Raw genomic sequence first — 22,063 nt, forward strand, 5'->3', positions numbered from 1 at the left:
AATATGGTATTTAATCTTGATAAGTGCGAAGTAATGCACTTTGGAATAAGTAACAAGACAAAGAAATAATGAATGAATGGAAGGACACGAGGTAAAATCAGAGGAGCAGATGGGGATCTTGGGGTACTTATTCACTTAAGGTAACAGAGCAGCTGAATAGAATAGATAAGAAGGCATATGAGACACTTGCTTTTATCAGTCGTGGCATACAGTATAAGAACAAAGAGATAATGTTGGAGCTGTACAGAATGTTAGTTAGTCCACAGCTGGAGTATTGTGTGCAGTTCTTGTCACCTCACTATAGGAAGGATGTGATTGCACTGGAGGGGGTACAGAGGAGATTCACCAGGATGTTGCCTGGGATGGAACATTTGAGCTATAAGGAGACTGGATAGGTTTAGAGTGTTTAGAGCAGAGAAGGCTGAGGGGGACATGACTGTGGTGAATAAGATTATGAAGGATATGGACCGGGTGAGTAGAACCCTTGGTTGAGAGGTCAATCATGAGGGGACATAGTTTTAGGGTGCCTGACAAGAGATTCAGAGGGAAGTTGAGAAAAAAAAAATCAGAGGGTGGTGGGAATCTGTAATAAACTGCCTGGGAAGGTAGTGGAGGCTGGAAACGTAACAACCGTTAAAACGTATTTGGATGAGCACTTGAAATATTATAGCATTCAGATAAGGATCTGGGACAGGTGCTGGAAAATGGGATTAGCATGGGAGTTAGTGGTAGCTATTGTTGGTGCAGACTCGATGGGTCGAAGGGTGTTTTCTGCACTGTATGACTATGACTGTAAATCTCGCTCAGTCTCTTTCACTCTAACAGTCTCTGTCTGTGTCTCTATTTCCCTCTTTTGGTCTTTGTTCTATCTGCTCACTGTCTTTGTGCAACTAAATTTCACTGGATTGATTCCTGAGATGAGGCGGTTGTCCTTGGAGGACATTCAGTGGGATGAGTCTGTCCTCTCTGAAATTCACAACAATGAGAAGTGATATCATTGAAAAGGGAGGGAAAAGGAAGGATCAGGAAAGCAGCAAACACTTGATGTTGTTCCAGGAAAAGTGGGGTCTGGAGGTGTGGATGTCAGGTTTTACACAGCACATGGTCAGCCTGTGGATTCACCCAGGATGAAGAATCTCTGAATGATTCTGTTCAAATCACCCAGAGAGGAACCTTTGAGACAAACCACCTAAGAAGGAACAGCACATAAAGATATCCAAACACAGAGATCCAAACACACTCTCTCTCCCCGTCTCTTACACAGAAATGGGCAAACATAGAGACACACCCACACCCAGACAGACATCTTCATTCATAGACACACACCCACACCCAGACAGACATCTTCATTCATAGACACACACCCACACAGATAATTCCAGCCCTATCACGTGGAGAATACAGCCCATTCTGACTAATACTGGAGATGAAATAACAGTGTCTTTACAAACCACAATGTTTGAGAAATTCAAGTAACCATTACCCTCCAGGGACTGTGAGAGTTCTGATTACCCATTTCCACTCCTTTCTCTAAACTTGAGTCTATGTTGAACAACATCTGAAACAGCAGCAATGACAAATCACGAACACTGAGCTGCCACTTGTCAGCCTGGGTGAAGAGCCCTGCTGGGGGATAGTGTAAATTACAGAACAACAGCCCTGGGTAATCAGTGTCTCTTGGTTCTGGAATTACAGAAGATGCTAATTCCCCTCACGTTGATGGTCCAGTTAATGAAGAGAATTCTAAGATAGGTTTCAAGCATAAAGAATATAATGTTGTTTCGAATCTGTTATCCTGGCCTCATTCATTACTGCTCCAATGTCCTGGGAAATGTGCTGCACCACATCCAGCAGGTACCACAGACACTATTCATCTTTTTCAAAATGTGGATTCGAATCCGGGTCCCCAGAACATTAGCTGGGATTCTGGATTAATAGTCTATCGATAATACCATTAGGCATCGCCTCCCCCACATTTGTTCCCTTTAGAACAAAGAAGCTGAAATGGAGATTTCATGGATCTGTTCAAGATTATGGGGGTGGGGACGGGTGGTTTGATAGAGCAGATCGGGAGAAACTGTTCCACTGATGCGGGTCAGTAACCAGAGGACTGGGATTGAAGATAATTAAAGAAAGACAGACTGGCATTAATATCGCACATTTCCCAACCAGCAGGAATCACAATGGGATCATTGTTATAATGAAGGCTGAATGGCCGAATGCTGCTCCTACGGATTATGGTCTATTCCTTAATTCCCTCGAAACGGGGATAATCCCAGCCTCCCAAATGAAGATGCAATCATTCAAAAATTAAAACAAAGTTGATTTTTTATATTTTTAACCCAGAATACTAATATCTAAATCTGCACTGGATATTGTTAACATCAGACCCCAATAAATATAGTTCAGTTCTGGATGTGATTAACAGCAAACTCCAATCTGGCTGGTGTGTCAGCACGTTGGATGACTGATTGAATTCTTTCCCACACTTGAAGCAGATGAATGGTTTCTCCCCAGTGTGAACTCGCTGGTTTACAGTGAGAGGAGATGATTATCTGAACTCAGTCCCACAGTGAAAGCATTTGAACGGACTCGAGTGTGAACCCGTTGATGGGTCATCAAGTTCCCAAAACTTTTAAAGCACTTTCCACAGTCTGGGCATTTAAAAGGTCTCTCGTCAGTGTGAATCCGTTGATGGCAGATCAGGTTCGAAGAGTTAGCGAATTCCTTCCCACATTTGGAGCAGGTGAACGGGTTATCCTCAGTGTGAATCCGCTGGTGTGTCAACAGTTCTGTTGATGTAATGAATGCCTTCTCACACTCAGAGCAGGTGAATGGTCTCTCTCCAGAGTGAATTCGCTGGTGAATCAGAAGGTGAAACGACCAGCTGAATTTCTTCCCACACTCGGAGCAGGTGAATGGTCTCTCTCCAGTGTGAACTCGCTGGTGTGTCACCAGGTGGGTTGACTGAGTGAATCCCATTTTGCACTCGGAGCAGATGAATGGTCTCTCTCCAGTGTGAACTCGCTGGTGGGACACCAGGTGGGCTGACTGAGTGAATCCCACCTTGCACATAGAGCAGGTGAATGGTCTCTCTCCAGTGTGAATTCGCTGGTGTCTCACCAGGTGGGACAACTGAGTGAATCCTTTCCCACACTCGGAGCAGGTGAACGGTCTCTCCCCAGTGTGACACCGTCGATGAATTTCCAGCTCCGATGGGGAACTGAATCCCTTGCCACAATACTCACATTTCCACAATTTCTCCCCACCGTGACTGCATTTATGTTTTGACAGGCCAGATAAACGGCTGAATCCTCGTCCACACACGGAACACGTGTACAGTTTCTCCCCACTGTGGGCGGTGCTTTTTTCTTCCATGTTCAAAATCCAATGATACGCATATTACGATAAATTGGGCAACTCTGTCTGATCCTGATGTGATGTTTGGTTTCAGTTTTCCAACTGCAAATCCTCACCTTTGAATAGGCTGTGAAATTGATTTAAAAAAGAAAAAAAGGGAGTGAGAGAGAACACACAAAAACACAAAGGCTCATGAATTATTAAACTAGATCTTCACAACATATTCCCTGGAAGAAATGAAAATGTATCACTCTATAATATCCCAATTAGAATATTACAATGTAAAACATACTGTATATCTTAACAACAGCACACTGCTGGGTTCCATGTCCAGGAATTCAGTCCACTGAAGATGGAAAATATTATTGGTTTCAGTGTTTTTTGAAAGTTTTCTTCTTTCAATAATTATAGTAATTTTTAATAATTATAGTTTCTTCTGCAAGAGGACAGTCCTCATTGCTGTTCAGTTGTGGATTTTCAATTCTGAAAACAGTCTGTTCAGAATTCACCTTTTGAACTTTACTTTCTTCCATGTTTGTAGCTCCTCCATTGTTTAAATCCAGAGAGAATATTCCAGTTAATTCCACATTGAAATGTCTTCTTCTTGCTCTGTTGTAGCTGCAGCTTCATTTTTAATTTCATTTCCCAGACTCAAACATTCTGGATTCTCTTTTGGAGAGAGCAAGTTCAAAATGGCTTCTTTCTGTGCCAACAACTCGTTCCTTCATTGGTCAAAATCTTATTTAGCCATTTTCAGAATGTTGTTAAAATGCTTTTCATGTTAAGCAAAAAGGTCTGATATTCTTGTTCGGAGCATTTTGGATCTTGGGCTTCAGAAATTGGGGAATTGAGAACAAAAGCAGGGAAGTTATTCTGATAGTTTCTAAAGCTCTGGTGAGGCCACAACAGAATACTGAGCCCAGTTCTGGTCACCACACTTTAGGAAGGATGTGAGGGTCCTTGAGAGAATCGAGAGGAGATTTACCACAATGGTTCCAGAGATGAGGAAGATGATGCGAATGTGGAACTTGCTACCAGTGAGTGGTTGAGGTGAACAGCATGAATACATTGAAGGGGAAGCTAGATACATACATGAGGGAGAGAGGAATAGAAGGATATGCTGATGGGGGGAGATGAAGAGGGGTGGGTGGAGGCTCATGTGGAGCATAAATACTGACACAGACCAATTGAGCCGACTGGCCTGGCCCTGTGCTGTAGACTCAATGGAACAGAGACAAATGTATTTATTTTTTATTTACCTAGTGTTTGTGGATCATCTCAGTAAAATGTGCACTCCTAAATTCAAACAGCATCGACCCACTGGCAGCAAAGCCGTGAGGTTGGTCAGTCCAGCAGAAAGAAACCCTCCGACCCTCTCACTTCAGCAACTGCGAGAATGAACATGGTTTAGTCCTGGATGTGATTAACAGCAGCAAGAACAGCAGAACCCAACTCCTGTCATCACTTGTGAATTCGCTGGTGTCTTAGCAGGTGAGACGACCGTTTAAATCTATTCCCACAGTCAGAGCAGCTGAACGGCCTCTCCCCAGTGTGAACTCGCTGGTGTGTGAGCAGATTGGAGATCTGAGTGAATCCCTTCCCACAGTCAGAGCAAGTGAATGGCCTCTCCCCATTATGAACTCGCTGGTGTGCCAACAGGGTGGATGAATGACTGAAACCCTTCCCGCACACAGAGCAGGTGAAGGGTGTCTCCCCAGTGTGAACTCGCTGGTGTATTAGCAGTTGGGATGATGTTCTAAATCTCTTCACACAGTAAGAGCAGCTGAACGGTCTGTCCTCAGTGTGAATGCGCTGGTGGCCCATCAGAGTCTGAGAGCTTTTGAAGCTACGCCCACAGTCTGAGCATTTAAACGGTCTCTCATTCGTGTGAGTGACACGGTGTGTCTGCAGGGTGGATGAATGACTGAATCCCTTCCCACACACACAGCAGGTGAACGGCCTCTCTCCAGAGTGAACTCGCCGGTGCCTCCACAGGGTGGAACGATCACTGAATCCTTTCCCACAGTCTGAGCAGGCGAAAGGCCTCTCCCCGGTGTGAACTCGCTGGTGTCTCAGCAGGGTGGTTGATATACTGAATCCCTTCCTACACACAGAGCAGGTGAACGGCCTCTCCCCAGTATGAACTCGTCGATGTGTGTCCAGTGCAGATGGGCACTGGAATCCCTTCCCACAGTCCCCACACTTCCATGGTGTCTCCATGGTGCCAGTGTCCTTTTGATCATCAGTTGATTCCACATCCAAGTACAGAACACGTGTACAGTTTCTCCTCGCTGTGAATGGTGTGATGTTTTTCAGACTGTGTTACTGGTTAAAGCTCTTTCCACAGTCAGTTCACTGGAACACTTTCACTCGTGTGTGTGGGGGCTCCATTCTTGTCCAGTCACACTGATGTTTGAAATCTTTTCCCACAGACAGAACAAACATTTCTTCTCATACATTCAAACGGCAATTATATTCAGGTCCTGATGAATCCAGTGACTTTGTAACATCTTGTTGTGACGTTTGGTGTGAGATTTCAGTCTGTAAATTCTCTCCTTCTAATATCCTGTTTATAGAAGTTATCAGTGTAAGTATAGGACTGAAATTCAAAACAGACAATTTTAGTTTCCATGGAATATTCTTCGCTTTCTCATTCCCCAAAGTTGTAAATCTCCATCCCACACACTCTCCCCCCATTGTCATACTGCTGTACCTAATACACACCCTCCCAATTCTCCTGAAAGTGCTGATTCAGGCTGATTGACAGACCCATGCTCCTGTCCAGTACAAAGAGACCTGAAAATCTTCATGCAGGCTGCTAGCCAATTCCACATTACTATTATTTGATCAGCAATAGAAAGGAGATGTGAGGAACAATTTTATTCACAAGTGGTCACGACCTGACCTCATTGCTTCTGTGCATGGTGGAATCAGAAATGATCAATGATTTGAAAAATAAATCAGACAGATGTGAAGGAATTAAAAAGGGAACAGAGTTATGGAGGGGAAATGGGACTGAGTGGATTGATGTACAGAGAGTCAGCATGGACTTCTTCCAACTATCACTGGAATATATACAAAATTTCAGGCAATGTAGTGGAAGACATGCCCTGTCTACATCAACGGTGACAAAGTGGAAATGGTTGAGAGCTCAAGTTTCTCGGTGTTCAGATCACAATAACCTGTCCTGGTCCCTTGAAACTGCTGCTTTAGTTCAGAAAGCCCACCAACGCCTCGACTTTCTCAGGAGGCTAAGGAAATTCGACATGTCGACACGACTCTCACCAATTTTTACAGGGACACCACAGAAAGCATCCCATCCAGTTGTATCACAGCTTGGTATTGCTGCTGCTCTGACCAAGAGCGTAAGAAACTACAAGGGGTGTGAATGTGGCCCAGTCCATCACGCAAATCAGCCTCTTATCCATTGACACTGTCTACATTTCCGATTGCCTCAGAAAAGCAGCCAGCATAATCAAGGACCCCACTTATCCTGGACATTCTCTTTTCTATCTTCTTCCATCGGGAAAAAGAGACAAAAGTCTGAGGTCACAAACCAACCGACTCAAGAACAGCTTCTTCCCTGCTGCTGCCATCGGACTTTTACAAACAAAGAACAAAGAAAATTACAGCACAGGAACAGGCCCTTCGACCTTTCAAGCCTGCACCGACCATGCTGCCCGACTGAACTAAAACCCCCTACCCTTCCGGGGACCATATCCCTCCATTCCCATCCTATTCATGTATTTGTCAAGATGCCCCTTAAAAGTCACTGTCATATCTGCTTCCACTATCTCCCCCGGCAGCAAGATCCAGGCACCCACCACCCTCTGTGTAAAAAACTTAGAACATAGAACATAGAACATTACAGCGCAGAACAGGCCCTTCGGCCCACGATGTTGCACCGACCAGTTAAAAAAAAAAAAACTGTGACCCTCCAACCTAAACCAATTTCTTTTCGTCCATGAACCTATCTACGGATCTCTTAAACGCCCCCAAACTAGGCGCATTTACTACTGATGCTGGCAGGGCATTCCAATCCCTCACCACCCTCTGGGTAAAGAACCTACCCCTGACATCGGTTCTATAACTACCCCCCCTCAATTTAAAGCCATGCCCCCTCGTGCTGGATTTCTCCATCAGAGGAAAAAGGCTATCACTATCCACCCTATCTAAACCTCTAATCATCTTATATGTTTCAATAAGATCCCCTCTTAGCCGCCGCCTTTCCAGCGAAAACAATCCCAAATCCCTCAGCCTCTCCTCATAGGATCTCCCCTCCATACCAGGCAACATCCTGGTAAACCTCCTCTGCACCCTCTCCAAAGCCTCCACATCCTTCCTGTAATGTGGGGACCAGAACTGCACACAGTACTCCAAGTGCGGCCGCACCAGAGTTGTGTACAGTTGCAACATAACGCTACGACTCCTAAATTCAATCCCCCTACCAATAAACGGCAAGACACCATATGCCTTCTTAACAACCTTATCTACTTGATTCCCAACTTTCAGGGATCTATGCACACATACACCTAGATCCCTCTGCTCCTCCACACTATTCAAAGTCCTCCCGTTAGCCCTATACTCAACACATCTGTTATTCCTACCAAAGTGAATTACCTCACACTTCTCCGCATTAAACTCCATCCGCCACCTCTCGGCCCAACTTTGCAACCTGTCTAAGTCTTCCTGCAAACTACGACACCCTTCCTCACTGTCTACCACACCACCGACTTTGGTGTCATCAGCAAATTTGCTAATCCACCCAACTATACCCTCATCCAGATCATTAATAAATATTACAAACAGCAGTGGCCCCAAAACAGATCCCTGAGGTACACCACTTGTAACCGCACTCCATGATGAATATTTACTATCAACCACCACCCTCTGTTTCCTATCCGCTAGCCAATTCCTGATCCAATTTCCTAGATCACCCCCAATCCCATACATCTGCATTTTCTGCAGAAGCCTACCATGGTGAACCTTATCAAACGCCTTACTAAAATCCATATATACCACGTCCACTGCCTTGCCCCCATCCACCTCCTTGGTCACTTTCTCAAAAAACTCAATAAGGTTAGTAAGGCACGACCTACCTGCCACAAAACCATGCTGACTATCACCTATCAATTCATTACTCTCCAAATAACTATAAATCCTATCCCTTATAATTTTTTCCAACATCTTGCCGACAACAGAAGTGAGACTCACCGGTCTATAATTCCCGGGGAAGTCTCTGTTCCCCTTCTTAAACAATGGGACAACATTCGCTAACCTCCAATCTTCTGGTACTATACCACTTGCCTCTCCTTTAAACCTTGCCCCTCACACCTTAAACCTGTGCCCCCCAGTAATTGACTCTTCCATCCTAGGAAAAAGCTTCTGACTATCCACTCTGTCTATGCCCCTCAATAATCTTGTAAACTTCTGTCAGGTCTCCCCTCAACCTCCGTCGTTCCAGTGAGAACAAACCAAGTTTCTCCAACCTCTCCTCATAACTAATGCCCTCCACACCAGGCAACATCCTGGTAAATCTTTTCTGTACCCTCTCCAAAGCCTCCTCCTTTTGAATGGACCTACCTCATATTAAGCTGATCTTTCTCTTCACCCTTTCTGTAACTGTAACACTATATTCTGCACTCTCTCCTACTCCCCTATGTACTCTATGAACAGTATGCTTTGTCTGTATACCGCCCAAGAAACAATACTTTTCACTGTATCCCAGTACATGTGACAATAATAAATCAAACCCATTGCTGCATTTCCTTCCTGAAGCCACATTTGTCCACTGGGGCCTGGCCCCGGGAGAAAGTGCTGCAGCTGCCGTTGTGTTGGGTGTTGAGGCGGTGCCGCTAGTTCCTTATTGGGGGTGTTGAAGCCTCCACTGGGTGTGTGGGGCCTCCCCTCCCACCCACTGCCCCTAACGCTGCCTCCGCTTATCCGCCTCCTTCCCGCCTGAAGATCAGACAAACAAGCGCCTGTCCCTGGACATGAGCCACACTGCGCATGCTCCCCGTCACAATGCCCAGGGACTGATTGACGGCAGCTCTGGACCAATAGGAAAAGGGGGCGGGGCTGGAGGACCGAGCAGGAGCAGCTGGTCCTCCAACCAGAGTGAATAGGGGAGGGGTCTGAAGCATGCGCAGTGTGGGTAATGGCGGCGGACGGACGGTTTTAACTCAGATCCGAGATCTGTTCAAGGTAGAGGGCGGCGTGCGGAGAGTGATGAATGTGGCGGGTGGGTGGAGCGGCTTCGTAAACATGTTGTTCAAATCCAAACCCTGGAAAATAACTTCTCGGGCGCCCAGTTGGTACCAAATTGGAGGCGCAATTTGTCGTGTTGGGCCTGGGTTGACGGCCGCAAATCTGTTGGTGGCAATGTCTATCAGTGCGCATGTGCGGCCGGCATCTTTGTAAGGGGCAATGTGCAGCAGGGTGCGGGTGCAATCGCCATGTTTGTAGGGGGCGCAGGAGTGTCTACCTTTGTGATGTATGGGACCTGAACCCACTGCCGTCCATGTTGTGCAAGTACATCCACCCTGCTGATAGGGAGGGAATTCCAGGATTTTGACCCAGCGACTGCGAAGGAATGGTGATATATTTCCAAGATGTGGAGATAAGAACATAAGAAATAGGAGCAGGAGTAGGCCATCTAGCCCCTCAAGCCTGCTCTGTCATTCAATAAGATCATGGCTGATCTGATAGTGGGTTCAGTTCCGCTCCCCATAACCCTTAGTTCCCTTAATGGTTAAAAATCTATCTATCTGTGACTTAAACACATTTAATGAGGTAGCCTCTACTGCTTCATTGGGCAGAGAATTCCAAAGATTCACTACCCTCTGGGAGAAGAGGTTCCTCCTCAACTCTGTTCTAAATTGACTCCCCCGTATTTTGAGGCTGTGCCCCCCAGTTCTTGTTTCCATTGTAAGTGGAAATAACCTCGCTGCTTCTACCCTGTCTAGCCCCTTCATTATCTTATATGTCTCTCTATAAGATCTCCCCTCAACCTTCTAAACTCCAATGAGTACAGGCCCAGTCTACTCAATCTCTCCTCGTAAGCTAACCCCCTCATCTCCGGGATCAACCTGGTGAACCTCCAAAGCGAATATATCCTTTCTTAAATAAGGGGACCAAAATTGTACACAGTACTCTAGGTGCGGCCTCACCAGTACCCTGTATAGTTGCAGCATAGAACATAGTACATAGAACAGTACAGCACAGAACAGGCCCTTCGGCCCACGATGTTGTGCCGAGCTTTATCTGAAACCATGATCAAGCTATCCCACTCCCTATCATCCTGGTGTGCTCCATGTGCCTATCCAATAACCGCTTAAATGTTCCTAAAGTGTCTGACTCCACTATCACTGCAGGCAGTCCATTCCACACCCCAACCACTCTGCGTAAAGAACCTACCTCTGATATCCTTCCTGTATCTCCCACCACGAACCCTATAGTTATGCCCCCTTGTAATAGCTCCATCCACCTGAGGAAATAGTCTTTGAACGTTCACTCTATCTATCCCCTTCATCATTTTCTAAACCTCTATTAAGTCTCCCCTCAGCCTCCTCCGCTCCAGAGAGAACAGCCCTAGCTCCCTCAACCTTTCCTCATAAGATCTACCCTCCAAACCAGGCAGCATCCTGGTAAATCTCCTCTGCACTCTTTCCAGCGCTTCCACATCCTTCTTATAGTGAGGTGACCAGAACTGCACACAATATTCCAAATGTGGTCTCACTAAGGTCCTGTACAGTTGCAGCATAACCCCACGGCTCTTAAACTCCAACCCCCTGTTAATAAAAGCTAACACACTATAGGCCTTCTTCACAGCTCTATCCACTTGAGTGGCAACCTTCAGAGATCTGTGGATATGGACCCCAAGATCTCTCTGTTCCTCCACAGTCTTCAGAACCCTACCTTTGACCCTGTAATCCACATTTAAATTAGTCCTACCAAAATGAATCACCTCACATTTATCAGGGTTAAACTCCATTTGCCATTTTTCAGCCCAGCATTGCATCCTATCTATGTCTCTTTGCAGCCTACAACAGCCCTCCACCTCATCCACTACTCCACCAATCTTGGTGTCATCAGCAAATTTACTGATCCACCCTTCTGCCCCCTCCTCTAAGTCATTAATAAAAATCACAAAGAGCAGAGGACCAAGCACTGATCCCTGTGGCAAGCAACCTGCCTCCAATCCGAAAATTTTCCATCCACCACCACCCTCTGTCTTCGATCAGACAGCCAGTTACCTATCCAATCGGCCAACTTTCCCTCTATCCCACACCTCCTCACTTTCATCATAAGCCGACCATGGGGGACCTTATCAAACACCTTACTAAAATCCATGTATATGACATCAACTGCCCTACCTTCATCAACACACTTAGTTACCCCCTCAAAAAATTCAATCAAATTTGTGAGGCACGACTTGCCCTTCACAAATCCGTGCTGACTATCCCGGATTAATCCGCATCTTTCTAAATGGTCGTAAATCCCATCCCTAAGGACCTTTTCCATCAATTTACCAACCACCGAAGTAAGACTAACTGGTCTATAATTACCAGGGTCATTTCAATTCCCTTTCTTAAACAGAGGAACAACATTCGCCATTCTCCAGTCCTCTGGCACCATCCCTGTGGACAGCAAGGACCCAAAGATCAAAGCCAAAGGCTCTGCAATCTCATCCCTTGCCTCCCAAAGAATCCTGGGATACATTTCATCAGGCCCAGGGGGCTTATCGACCTTCAGTTTATTCAAAACTGCCAGGACATCCTCCCTCCGAACATCTATTTCCTCCAGCCTATTAGCCTGTAACACCTTCTCTTCCTCAAAAACATGGCCCCTCTCCTTGGTGAACACTGAAGAAAAGTATTCATTCATCACCTCGCCTATCTCCACTGACTCCATACACAAGTTCCCACTACTGTCCTTGACCGGCCCTAACCTCACCCTGGTCATTCTTTTATTCCTCACATAAGCGTAAAAAGCCTTGGGGTTTTCCTTGATCCGACCCGCCAAAGACTTCTCATGTCCCCTCCGAGCTCTCCTAAGCCCCTTTTTCAGCTCGTTCCTTGCTAACTTGTAACCCTCAATTGAGCCATCTGAACGTTGTTTCCTCATCCCTGCATAAGCTTCCCTCTTCCTTTTCACAAGACATTCCATCTCTTTCGTGAACCATGGTTCCCTCACTCGGCCATTTCCTCCCTGCCTGACAGGGACATACCTATCAAGGACACCCAGTATTTGTTCCTTGAAAAAGTTCCACTTTTCATTAGTGCCTTTCCCTGACAGTTTCTGTTCCCATCTTATGCCCCCTAATTCTTGCCTCCCTGCTTTTATACTCCATCCCCCTCGCGATAAAGACCAACATTCCATTTGCCTTCTTGATTACCTGCTGCACCTGCAAACTGAGTTTTTGTGATTCATGCACAAGGACCCCCAGGTCCCTCTGCACAGTAGCATGTTGTAATTTTTCACCGTTTAAATAGTAGTCCATTTTACAATTATTCCTTCCGAAGTGGATAGCGTCACACTTACCAACGTTGTACTCCATCTGCCAGATCCTTGCCCACTCACTTAGCCTATCCAAATCGCTCTGCAGACTCTCTGTCCTCCACGCAATTCGCTTTCCCACTCATCTTTGTGTCATCCGCAAACTTTGTTACCCTACACTCGGTCCCCTCCTCCAGATCGTCTATGTATATGGTAAATAGTTAAGGCCCCAGCACCGATCCCTGCGGCACGCCACTAGTCACTGATTGGCAACCGGAAAAGCACCCATTTATTCCGACTCTCTGCTTCCTGTTAGATAGCCAATCCTCAATCCACGCTAACACTTTACCCCCAACTCCGTGTACCTTTATCTTATGCAGCAACCTTTTGTGAGGCACCTTATCGAATGCCTTCTGGAAATCTAAATACACCACATCCACCGGTTCCCCTCTGTCAACTGCACTCATTATATCCTCAAAAAATTCCAGTAAATGTAGGATAATATTTTCAAACACACGCTCCAGCTTGAATGATTTCTGCATCTAAACCCTTTATAACTTATGACAATTCATTGAGGTACGGCGGGGTCTAATGTTTTGTGTGTTTGGCAGAGAGTTTAGTCTGAGTTCGAGGCTCAAACAGGCTCTTCACTGTAGACAGCTCACCATGGCAACACTGATAAGACATTCCATTGCACAGAATCGACTCAGAAACCCTTGCCTGAGGCCTGGCTGTACTCAGTAGCCATTGATGATTTAACATGTTTTAGTGACTGTCTTGAATCAGTGACTTTAATGCTGGTGTTACTATTTTAAAATAAACTCATTCAAAATAATTTATAAAAGTCTGCATTAAAGTATCAGATGAAGGAGTTCACAGGAGCCCGTTAACCGCTGGGACAACAATACAACAGGCATTGAGTGAGGGACAGACGCGACCTGGAAACTGGAGGAGTGAATATTGGAAATATTGACCCTTCAGCACCCAGTGAATTCACACATGGCTCTGAGCTCCTAAACAGGGAACAGAAGCTCCTTTACAACTGTGTTTAGAGTCAGGAAGAACAGCGGTGAATGCTGGAAACGAGCTGTCAAATCAGAGATTGGTGTAAAACTGGGATCTGTTCCTGAGTGAGAGCGAAACAGTGGGGTTATAATTCCAGTCCGAAAAATGACTGGTATTTATTGTGTAATGATTTAATGTGTTTGTGATCGTCTTGAATCAGTGACTTTAAAGCTGGTGTTACTAATTTAGAATAAAGCCATTTAAAATAAATCTGTGAAAAATCAGTTGGAGGGGTTAAGAGGAGCCTGTTAACCCTGGGACAATTATACAACAGACATTGGATCTTCAGATAGAGAAGGAGCTGCAGTGTGTTTCCAGGAATTCCCTGTTTAATTGAGAATAAGCAGCTTCTGGTCCCGGGTATAAACTGGCGACAGCTTCTCGGCTGTTTCCGGTGACAGACCCGGCACAGCCAATGAGGGAGCTCTTGCTCAGAGCTGCCTCTGACACTCTCTCTCTGGTTGGAGGACCAGCCGCCCTTTCTCATTCTTCTTCAGAAGAGTCACGTTGGACATGAAACATTAGCTCTGTTTCTCTCTCAACAGATGCTGCCAGACCGAGAGCTTTTCCAGCGTTTTCTGTTTTTATTTCACCATCTCCACCATTTCTTTCCTCCACTCCCAGTTTTCTCCCTCCCTCTCCTCTGTGTTCAGATCTCCAGCTCCTGCCTGCAGCCTAACAGTAAAATCAATGATTTTCTCTCCTGGTCACTGGGACTCTGAAGCCCCGCCCCCTCGCTGTTGTGTCAAGGTGACCACACGTGTGTTCTGCTCCCTGTTGAAACAAAATGGCAGCCATTAATCTGATCCTGGTCTGGAGCAGAATTCCTGGAGCTGCAAATGCAGGGCCTGCAGGGTTTTATTCCAGATTTGCTACCAATCCCGGGTGTTAATGACCCCTCCATCAACCTGCCAGCTCCACCGCTCCCTCATATCTCGCTGCCTCTGCCACCACTTACCGGCAGCAAATGGGAGAAAAATCTCTTCTTCACCATCACTCACCTTGGGCATGCTCCAAACAATCCAACGCTGTTATTGTGCATTCGTCTCCCATGATGTAGAGAGGGGACTTTCCCCATCACAGAGAATGCTGGGTATACTCACCACCATTTAAGTCCCAATTAGTTTTAATTATTTATTTGGTGTGACGGCACGAAGACTGGGGTTAGAGTGACAATCAATCAAATTAGGAACTAAATACAGAAACCCAAGTTTACAGTCCCTCTCCAATCTGCCAGACAGTAGGAGATGGGAATTAGTGAAGAACGAGAGTGTCCACATAGCAGTGCGTTATAATCCAGGTCAGAAACTCCAAGGTGTTTTATGAAGTCATCCCAGATCATAAGCTTTGCATTTTGACTTTGGCACGGGTAAGCATGAGATGTTTCACTCCAGGTATGATTCAAGTGAGCCACTGGGGAGCTTTTATCAAACAAAGTTTATTTAAAAATACAATTAACACATAGAAAGAAACTTAGCAAGAGCTTTTACCAATTACAAACAAGAAAAAAAACATGATATTGTGTAAACATTAACAGCTCAATGTACTGTTCCAACACAACATTCTTATCAACATACACACATGGTTTTGGTTTAGCACAGAAAATGCGGATGCTCACGTGATTTTGCAGCTCTGCAACACCTGCTGTGAATTAGTCCTTTGGATGGAGAATTGAAATGCTGACTTCCCCGTCCTGTAGCTCCCAGCACCGTCGAGGTAGAGATAGAGCCACTGCTTGCCTCGAGCTAGCAAACCACTCTCAGCAAAATTTTCACTCCAGAAAGGCAAGAAAGACTGCTTCCATCGAGCCAGCAGAATTTCTAATACCAGGGAGAGACACAGAAATACTGCTTTTCAGTCTGGGATCTAACAGCTTCTACCTAAAACTGAAAGTGAATCCTTGGATTCCTCTGTGAAGGAACCACCTGACCTTGACCTGTCAATCAATCTTCCCACAACAATTCAAAAGGGACATAAACTCGTAAAACTCCAGGACATTCCATTCGGCCCAAATTACAGATAAACAAAAAGGCCCATTGTGCTTTCATCAGACATCACGGCAACAATACAAAAACCCCCCAGAGAATCAGGATTAAAATACCTTCCTTAAATGCACAGTAGTATCACAAGTGATCACTGCAGAATTGACTTCACTGTAATGTGAGCTCACTGGTGTCTCAGGAAGGTGAGATGCCTGAATCAATCCTTTTTGTAATTTCAGGATTGCATTCTCATGGATATTCCAGATCATGTATTTTATTTATGGTGGCATTTTGATTTGATTTATTATTGTTACATGTATTAGTATATAGTGAAAAGTATTGTTTCTTGCACGCTATACAAAGCATACCGTTCATAGAGAAGGAAATGAGAGATTGCAGAATGTAGTGTTACAGTCATAGCTAGGGTGTAGAGAAAAATCAACTTAGTGTGAGATAGGTCCATTCAAAAGTCTGATGGCAGCATGGAAAATGCTATTCTTATATCAGTTGGTACGTGACCTCAGACTTTTGTATCCTTTTTTCCAATGGATGAAAGTGGAAGAGAGAATGTCCAGGATGTGTGGGTCCTTAATTATGCTGCTTGCTGCAGCTCCTTCCTTTTCAGAAGTTTATAAGAAACAGGCGCAGGAGTCGACATTTCACCCACTGGGGTTGCTCTGCCATTCAATGAGATTGTGGCTGATCAGATTATGGCTGATTGCAGCCTGAACTCCACATTCCTGCCTCGCTCCCGTTCCCTCAACTCCCTTTTGATCAAAGCTCTGTGTAACTCACCCTTGAATGTATTCAATGATCCAGCTCCAGTGCTCTCCAAGGAGAGAGAATTCCAAAGTGAATGAGAAGAAATTCCTCCTCACCTCCCTTATTATTAAACCCAGCCTCCAGTTTGAGATTTCCATGAGGGGAAACATCCTCTCAGCATCCAACCTGTCGAGCCCCCCCTTGAATTTTAGGTTTCAATAAGATCAGCTCTCAATCTTCTAAAGTCTGTGTGCAGACCCAACCTTTCCTCATAAAGTAACCCCTTCATCCCAGGAATCAGCCCAGTGAATCTTCTCTGAACTGCTTCCAACACAATTGTATTTTGTGTCTTTCACTGAAAACGGGACAAATATTTTGTTCAGAGTCTGGGCCATTTCCTTCATTCCCATGATTGTTCAGTCTTACCTGCTGAGGGACCAATCCTCACTTCAGCTGCCCTTTCCTATTTCATAAACTTGGAGAAATTTTATTGTGAGATTTTTCCTGTGAGTTTCCCCTCAAACTCCATTTTCCAAGACATTCAATGATCTTAGAGAGGTAGGGAAGTTGGAGATGGGGCGCTAGTTTGCACAAACGGTGGGATCAGGAGCTGGTTCATTGAGGAGGAGGCTGATGTTGGCAGTTTTGCAGAGTGACAGGACCTGAGGCAAGGGAACAATTAAAACAATCAGCTCACATGGGGAAGGTGATGGTCAGCAACTTAGTGAGAATAGAGTGAAGGGAGCAGAGGGTGAGTCTCACCGAGAAGGTGAGCTCTGGAAGGGATGAGACGAGATAGGAGAAAAACTAAAGAAAGAGGCAAGTTTAAGGCTCAAGGAAGGAGGAGCTTTTAGATACAGTTTGGCTCCATGGGCCAGTGGAAGGGAGTGAATCAGCAGAGGCAGCTGATCAGATTGTCTCAATCTTAGTGACAAAGAAGCTCCATGAGCTCCTCACACTTGTTGGAGGAGACGGGGAGGGAGAGAATTTCAAAAGGAACTAACTTATGTTGGTGACAGTAAAAGGACTTGTCACACTGTGCTTAACACAAAGCTGATTTATTTATCCTTTATCCAGAATATTAACCTCCACCTGAAGTGGAGTTTATTGACATCATCAGAAACAGACCCAAGAACATAGTTCAGTCCTGGATGTTATTAACAGAAGAATCTAATCATAGTAATTACATGTGAACTCTCAGGTATGTCAACAGGTTGGGCAAACAAATAAATCCCTTCCTACACGCTGAGCAGGTGAACAGCCTCTCCCCAGCATCAGTGTGCTGGTTTACAGTGAGTTGAGCTGAACCCAGTCCCAAAGTCTCTTGTCAGTGTGAACACATTGATGGGATATTAGTTCCTCCAATTGTCTACAGCACTTCCTGGAGTTGAGCATTCAAACAGGTTTCAGACAAGTGATCGGTTCCAGCTTTATTACAGACTCAGTTGAAACAAAAATAAGACGTTTTAGTTGTTCAATTAAACAACAGCCTGTTCCATTTGATTACTACCAAAAGCCTGACTATATTCGTAGAAAGGAGTTTTGATCTATATTTTCATTTGGAATTCGTGGGGATTTTTCTTCTGATCGCAATGCATTGCTGGGCGCGATCAATGATCCAATCCAAAGTACGCATGAAATGGGGATGCCTGTTTCTCAAAATCCTCCACCTATTATAGTTAATAGGGGGAGAACATACATCGACAACCCTGCAAAACCCAGTGTATACAATGTTGTTTCTAGACACATTTAAGAACATAAGAACATAAGAAATAGGAGCAGGAGTAGGCCATCTAGCCCCTCGAGCCTGCCCCGCCATTCAATAAGATCATGGCTGATCTGACGTGGATCAGTACCACTTACCCGCCTGATCCCCATAACCCTTAATTCCCTTACCGACCAGGAATCCATCCATCCGCGCTTTAAACATATTCAGCGAGGTAGCCTCCACCACCTCAGTGGGCAGAGAATTCCAGAGATTCACCACCCTCTGGGAGAAGAAGTTCCTCCTCAACTCTGTCTTAAACCGACCCCCCTTTATTTTGAGGCTGTGTCCTCTAGTTTTAACTTCCTTACTAAGTGGAAAGAATCTCTCCGCCTCCACCCTATCCAGCCCCCGCATTATCTTATAAGTCTCCTTAAGATCCCCCCTCATCCTTCTAAACTCCAACGAGTACAAACCCAATCTCCTCAGCCTCTCCTCATAATCCAAACCCCTCATCTCCGGTATCAACCTGGTGAACCTTCTCTGCACTCCCTCCAATGCCAATATATCCTTCCTCATATAAGGGGACCAATACTGCACACAGTATTCCAGCTGCGGCCTCACCAATGCCCTTTACAGATGCATCAAGACATCCCTGCTTTTATATTCTATCCCCCTCGCGATATAGGCCAACATCCCATTTGCCTTCTTGATCACCTGTTGTACCTGCAGACTGGGCTTTTGCGTCTCATGCACAAGGACCCCCAGGTCCCTTTGCATGGTAGCATGTTTTAATTTGTTTCCATTGAGATAGTAATCCCATTTGTTTTTATTTCCTCCAAAGTGTATAACCTCGCATTTATCAACGTTATACTCCATTTGCCATATCCTCGCCCACTCACTCAGCCTGTCCAAATCTCTCTGCAGATCTTCTCCGTCCTCCACACGATTCACTTTTCCACTTATCTTTGTGTCGTCTGCAAACTTCGTTACCCTACACTCCGTCCCCTCCTCCAGATCATCTATATAAATGGTGAACAGTTGCGGCCCGAGTACCGATCCCTGCGGCACGCCACTAGTTACCTTCCTCCAACCGGAAAAACACCCATTTATTCCGACTCATTGCTTCCTGTCGGATAGCCAGTCCCCAATCCACTTTAACACACTACCCCCAACTCCGTGTGCCCTAATCTTCTTCAGCAGCCTTTTATGGGGCACCTTATCAAACGCCTTTTGGAAATCCAAAAACACCGTAACATATGTAATCTGATTGTAAATTCAAAGGAGACAAAATGGATGCCAGTCATTTGGAAAACATACTTCCTCGGTGTGATTCGTACATGAGTGCAATAATGAACCCTGGCCAACGATTTCAAAAAGTCCACACCACAAATTACGAGTATCAGATATCCAGTAAAGCAACCCCCAAAGAGGTCTTCAAAGTTTGCCATCTGTGAAAGCGCTTCAGCAAAGCGCATATTCAACTACTTAGAAAGGACATCACCAATAACTCTATCAGATGCACCACCCACCACCAGAGTTTCAACCGGCCAGGAAAAGTGCAAGCTGTTGGCGCAAACATCATCCATCGAGAGCATTCTGAAAAGAAAAATGAGTTTATCTCCTAAAATATTGCCTGCACTCACTCCCAGGACAAGTACAGAATAACAAAGATTCCCGTACAACATCGGATGAGTGCTGGACACATCTCAGCTTGGGAGGCAGAAAACGATGAAATCCTGTACTACATGCAGAAGACCAGTGGTGGTGATGACCAATCTGAGGATAAGGCAGTTGCTCCAACACCTCATCAAGAAGATCCAATCCAAAGTACGCATGAAATGGGGATGCGTGTTTCTCAAAATCCTCCACCTGATGCACCACCCACCACCAGAGTTTCAACCGGCCAGCAAAAGTGCAAGCTGTTGGCTCAAACACCATCCATCGCGAGCATTCCGAAAAGAAAAAGGAGTCTATCTCCAGAAGTATCGCCTGCACTCACTCCCAGGACAGGTTGCAAGTACAGAATAACAATGACTCCCGTACAACATCGGATGAGTGCTGGACACTTCTCAGCTTGGGAGGCAGAAAACGATGAAGTCCTATACTACATGCAGAAGACCAGTGGTGGTGATATCTAAGGATAAGGCAGTTGCTCCAACACCTCATCAAGAAGATCCAGTCCAAATGAGCAGACATAAGATGCATGAAACGTGGCTGTCTATTTCTCAAAATCCTCCACCTGATGCACCACCCACCACCAGAGTTTCAACCGGCCAGGAAAAGCGCAAGCGTTTGGATGAAACACCATCCATCGAGAGCATTCCGAAAAGAAAAATGAGTTTATCTCCAAAAATATTGCCATCACTCACTCCCAGGACAAGTTGCAAGTACAGAATAACAAAGACTCCCGTACAACATCGGATGAGTGCTGGTCACTTCTCAGCTTGGGAGGCAGAAAACGATGAAATCCTATACTACATGCAGAAGACCAGTGGTGGTGATGACCAATCTGAGGATAAGGCAGTTGCTCCAACACCTCATCAAGAAGATCCAATCCAAAGTACACATGAAATGGGGATGCCTGTTTCTGGAAATCCTCCACCTGATGCACCACCCACCACCAGAGTTTCAACCGGCCAGGAAAAGCGCAAGCTGTTGGCTCAAACACCATCCATCGAGAGCATTCCAAAAAGGTTTGGTTCTGCCTTTCAATTATCCTAATGAACAATGTTTGCACCTTCATCGCTGCTGACAGATAAAGTTAATAAAATACACATTCAGTTGCCTACAACAGTTAATAAACATTTGCATTGCTAAACAAAACCAGGTTTCTCATCAGTATGACTGCGCTGGTGTTTCCGCAGGTTGGCTAACCGAGTGAATCCTTTCTCACACTCTGGGCAGGTGAATGGCTTCTCCCCAGTGTGAACTCGCTCATGTGCCAGCAGGTTCGATGAGTGAGTGAATCCCATCCCGCAGTCAGAGCAGAGGAAAGGCCTCTCTCCGGTATGAACTCTCCGGTGGTTCAGCAGGTTGTATGAATGAGTGAATCGCTTTCCACAGTCAGAGCAGATGAATGGCCTCTCCCCGGTGTGAATTCGCTGATGTGTCACCAGACTGGATGACTGAGTGAATCCCTTCCCACACACGGGACAGGTGAACTGTCGCTCCCCAGAGTGGTTTCGCCCATGAGCTTTCAGTTCAAATGAGTAACTGAATCCCTTCCCACAATCCCCACATTTATAGGGTCTTTCTCCAGAGTGAATGTGCTTGTGTTTCAACAGGCCAGATGATCGGCTGTAGCCTTGTCCACACTCAGAGCACGTGTACGGTTTCTCCCCACTCTTAACAGTGCTTTTACCTTCCATGTTCAAATTCTGATAATACTGAGGTTCTGATGAATTGGGCGACTCTCAGATCCTGATGTGATGTTCAAATTTCCCAACTGCAAATCCTCAACTTCCAATACCCTGTGAAATTGATTTAAAACAGAAAAAAAGGGAGTGAGAGAGAACCCACAAAACTCAAAGGCAAGTTGTGAAATTGAGCTGAATGAATCTGGTAATTTGTGGAGCTGGCACTAGGAAAAGATGACCATGAAAACAGCTGGATTGTCATAAAAACCCAACTAGTGTCCTTCAGGCGAGGAAACCTGCTCATGCAGTCTGGGTCTACACCAGGTCTGAAC

The 22,063-nt window shown here is 45.4% G+C and overlaps 1 protein-coding gene across 1 annotated transcript in view; it reads right to left on the reverse strand.

Moving 5' to 3' along the window:
- LOC144484832 (uncharacterized) overlaps positions 1-22,063 on the reverse strand; it is a 102,259-nt gene that overhangs the window by 72,455 nt on the left and 7,741 nt on the right. The window contains exons 4-6 of the mRNA XM_078203193.1: positions 21,221-21,717; positions 4,901-5,084; positions 2,812-3,175 (exon numbers count right to left, since the gene is read on the reverse strand). Of these exons, the coding sequence (XP_078059319.1) occupies positions 2,812-3,175; positions 4,901-5,084; positions 21,221-21,717 (1,045 nt within the window). The remainder of the gene's footprint in view (positions 1-2,811; positions 3,176-4,900; positions 5,085-21,220; positions 21,718-22,063) is intronic.

Source organism: Mustelus asterias, unplaced genomic scaffold, assembly GCF_964213995.1.
Source record: "Mustelus asterias unplaced genomic scaffold, sMusAst1.hap1.1 HAP1_SCAFFOLD_129, whole genome shotgun sequence".
NCBI classification, from domain to species: Eukaryota; Metazoa; Chordata; class Chondrichthyes; order Carcharhiniformes; family Triakidae; genus Mustelus; species Mustelus asterias.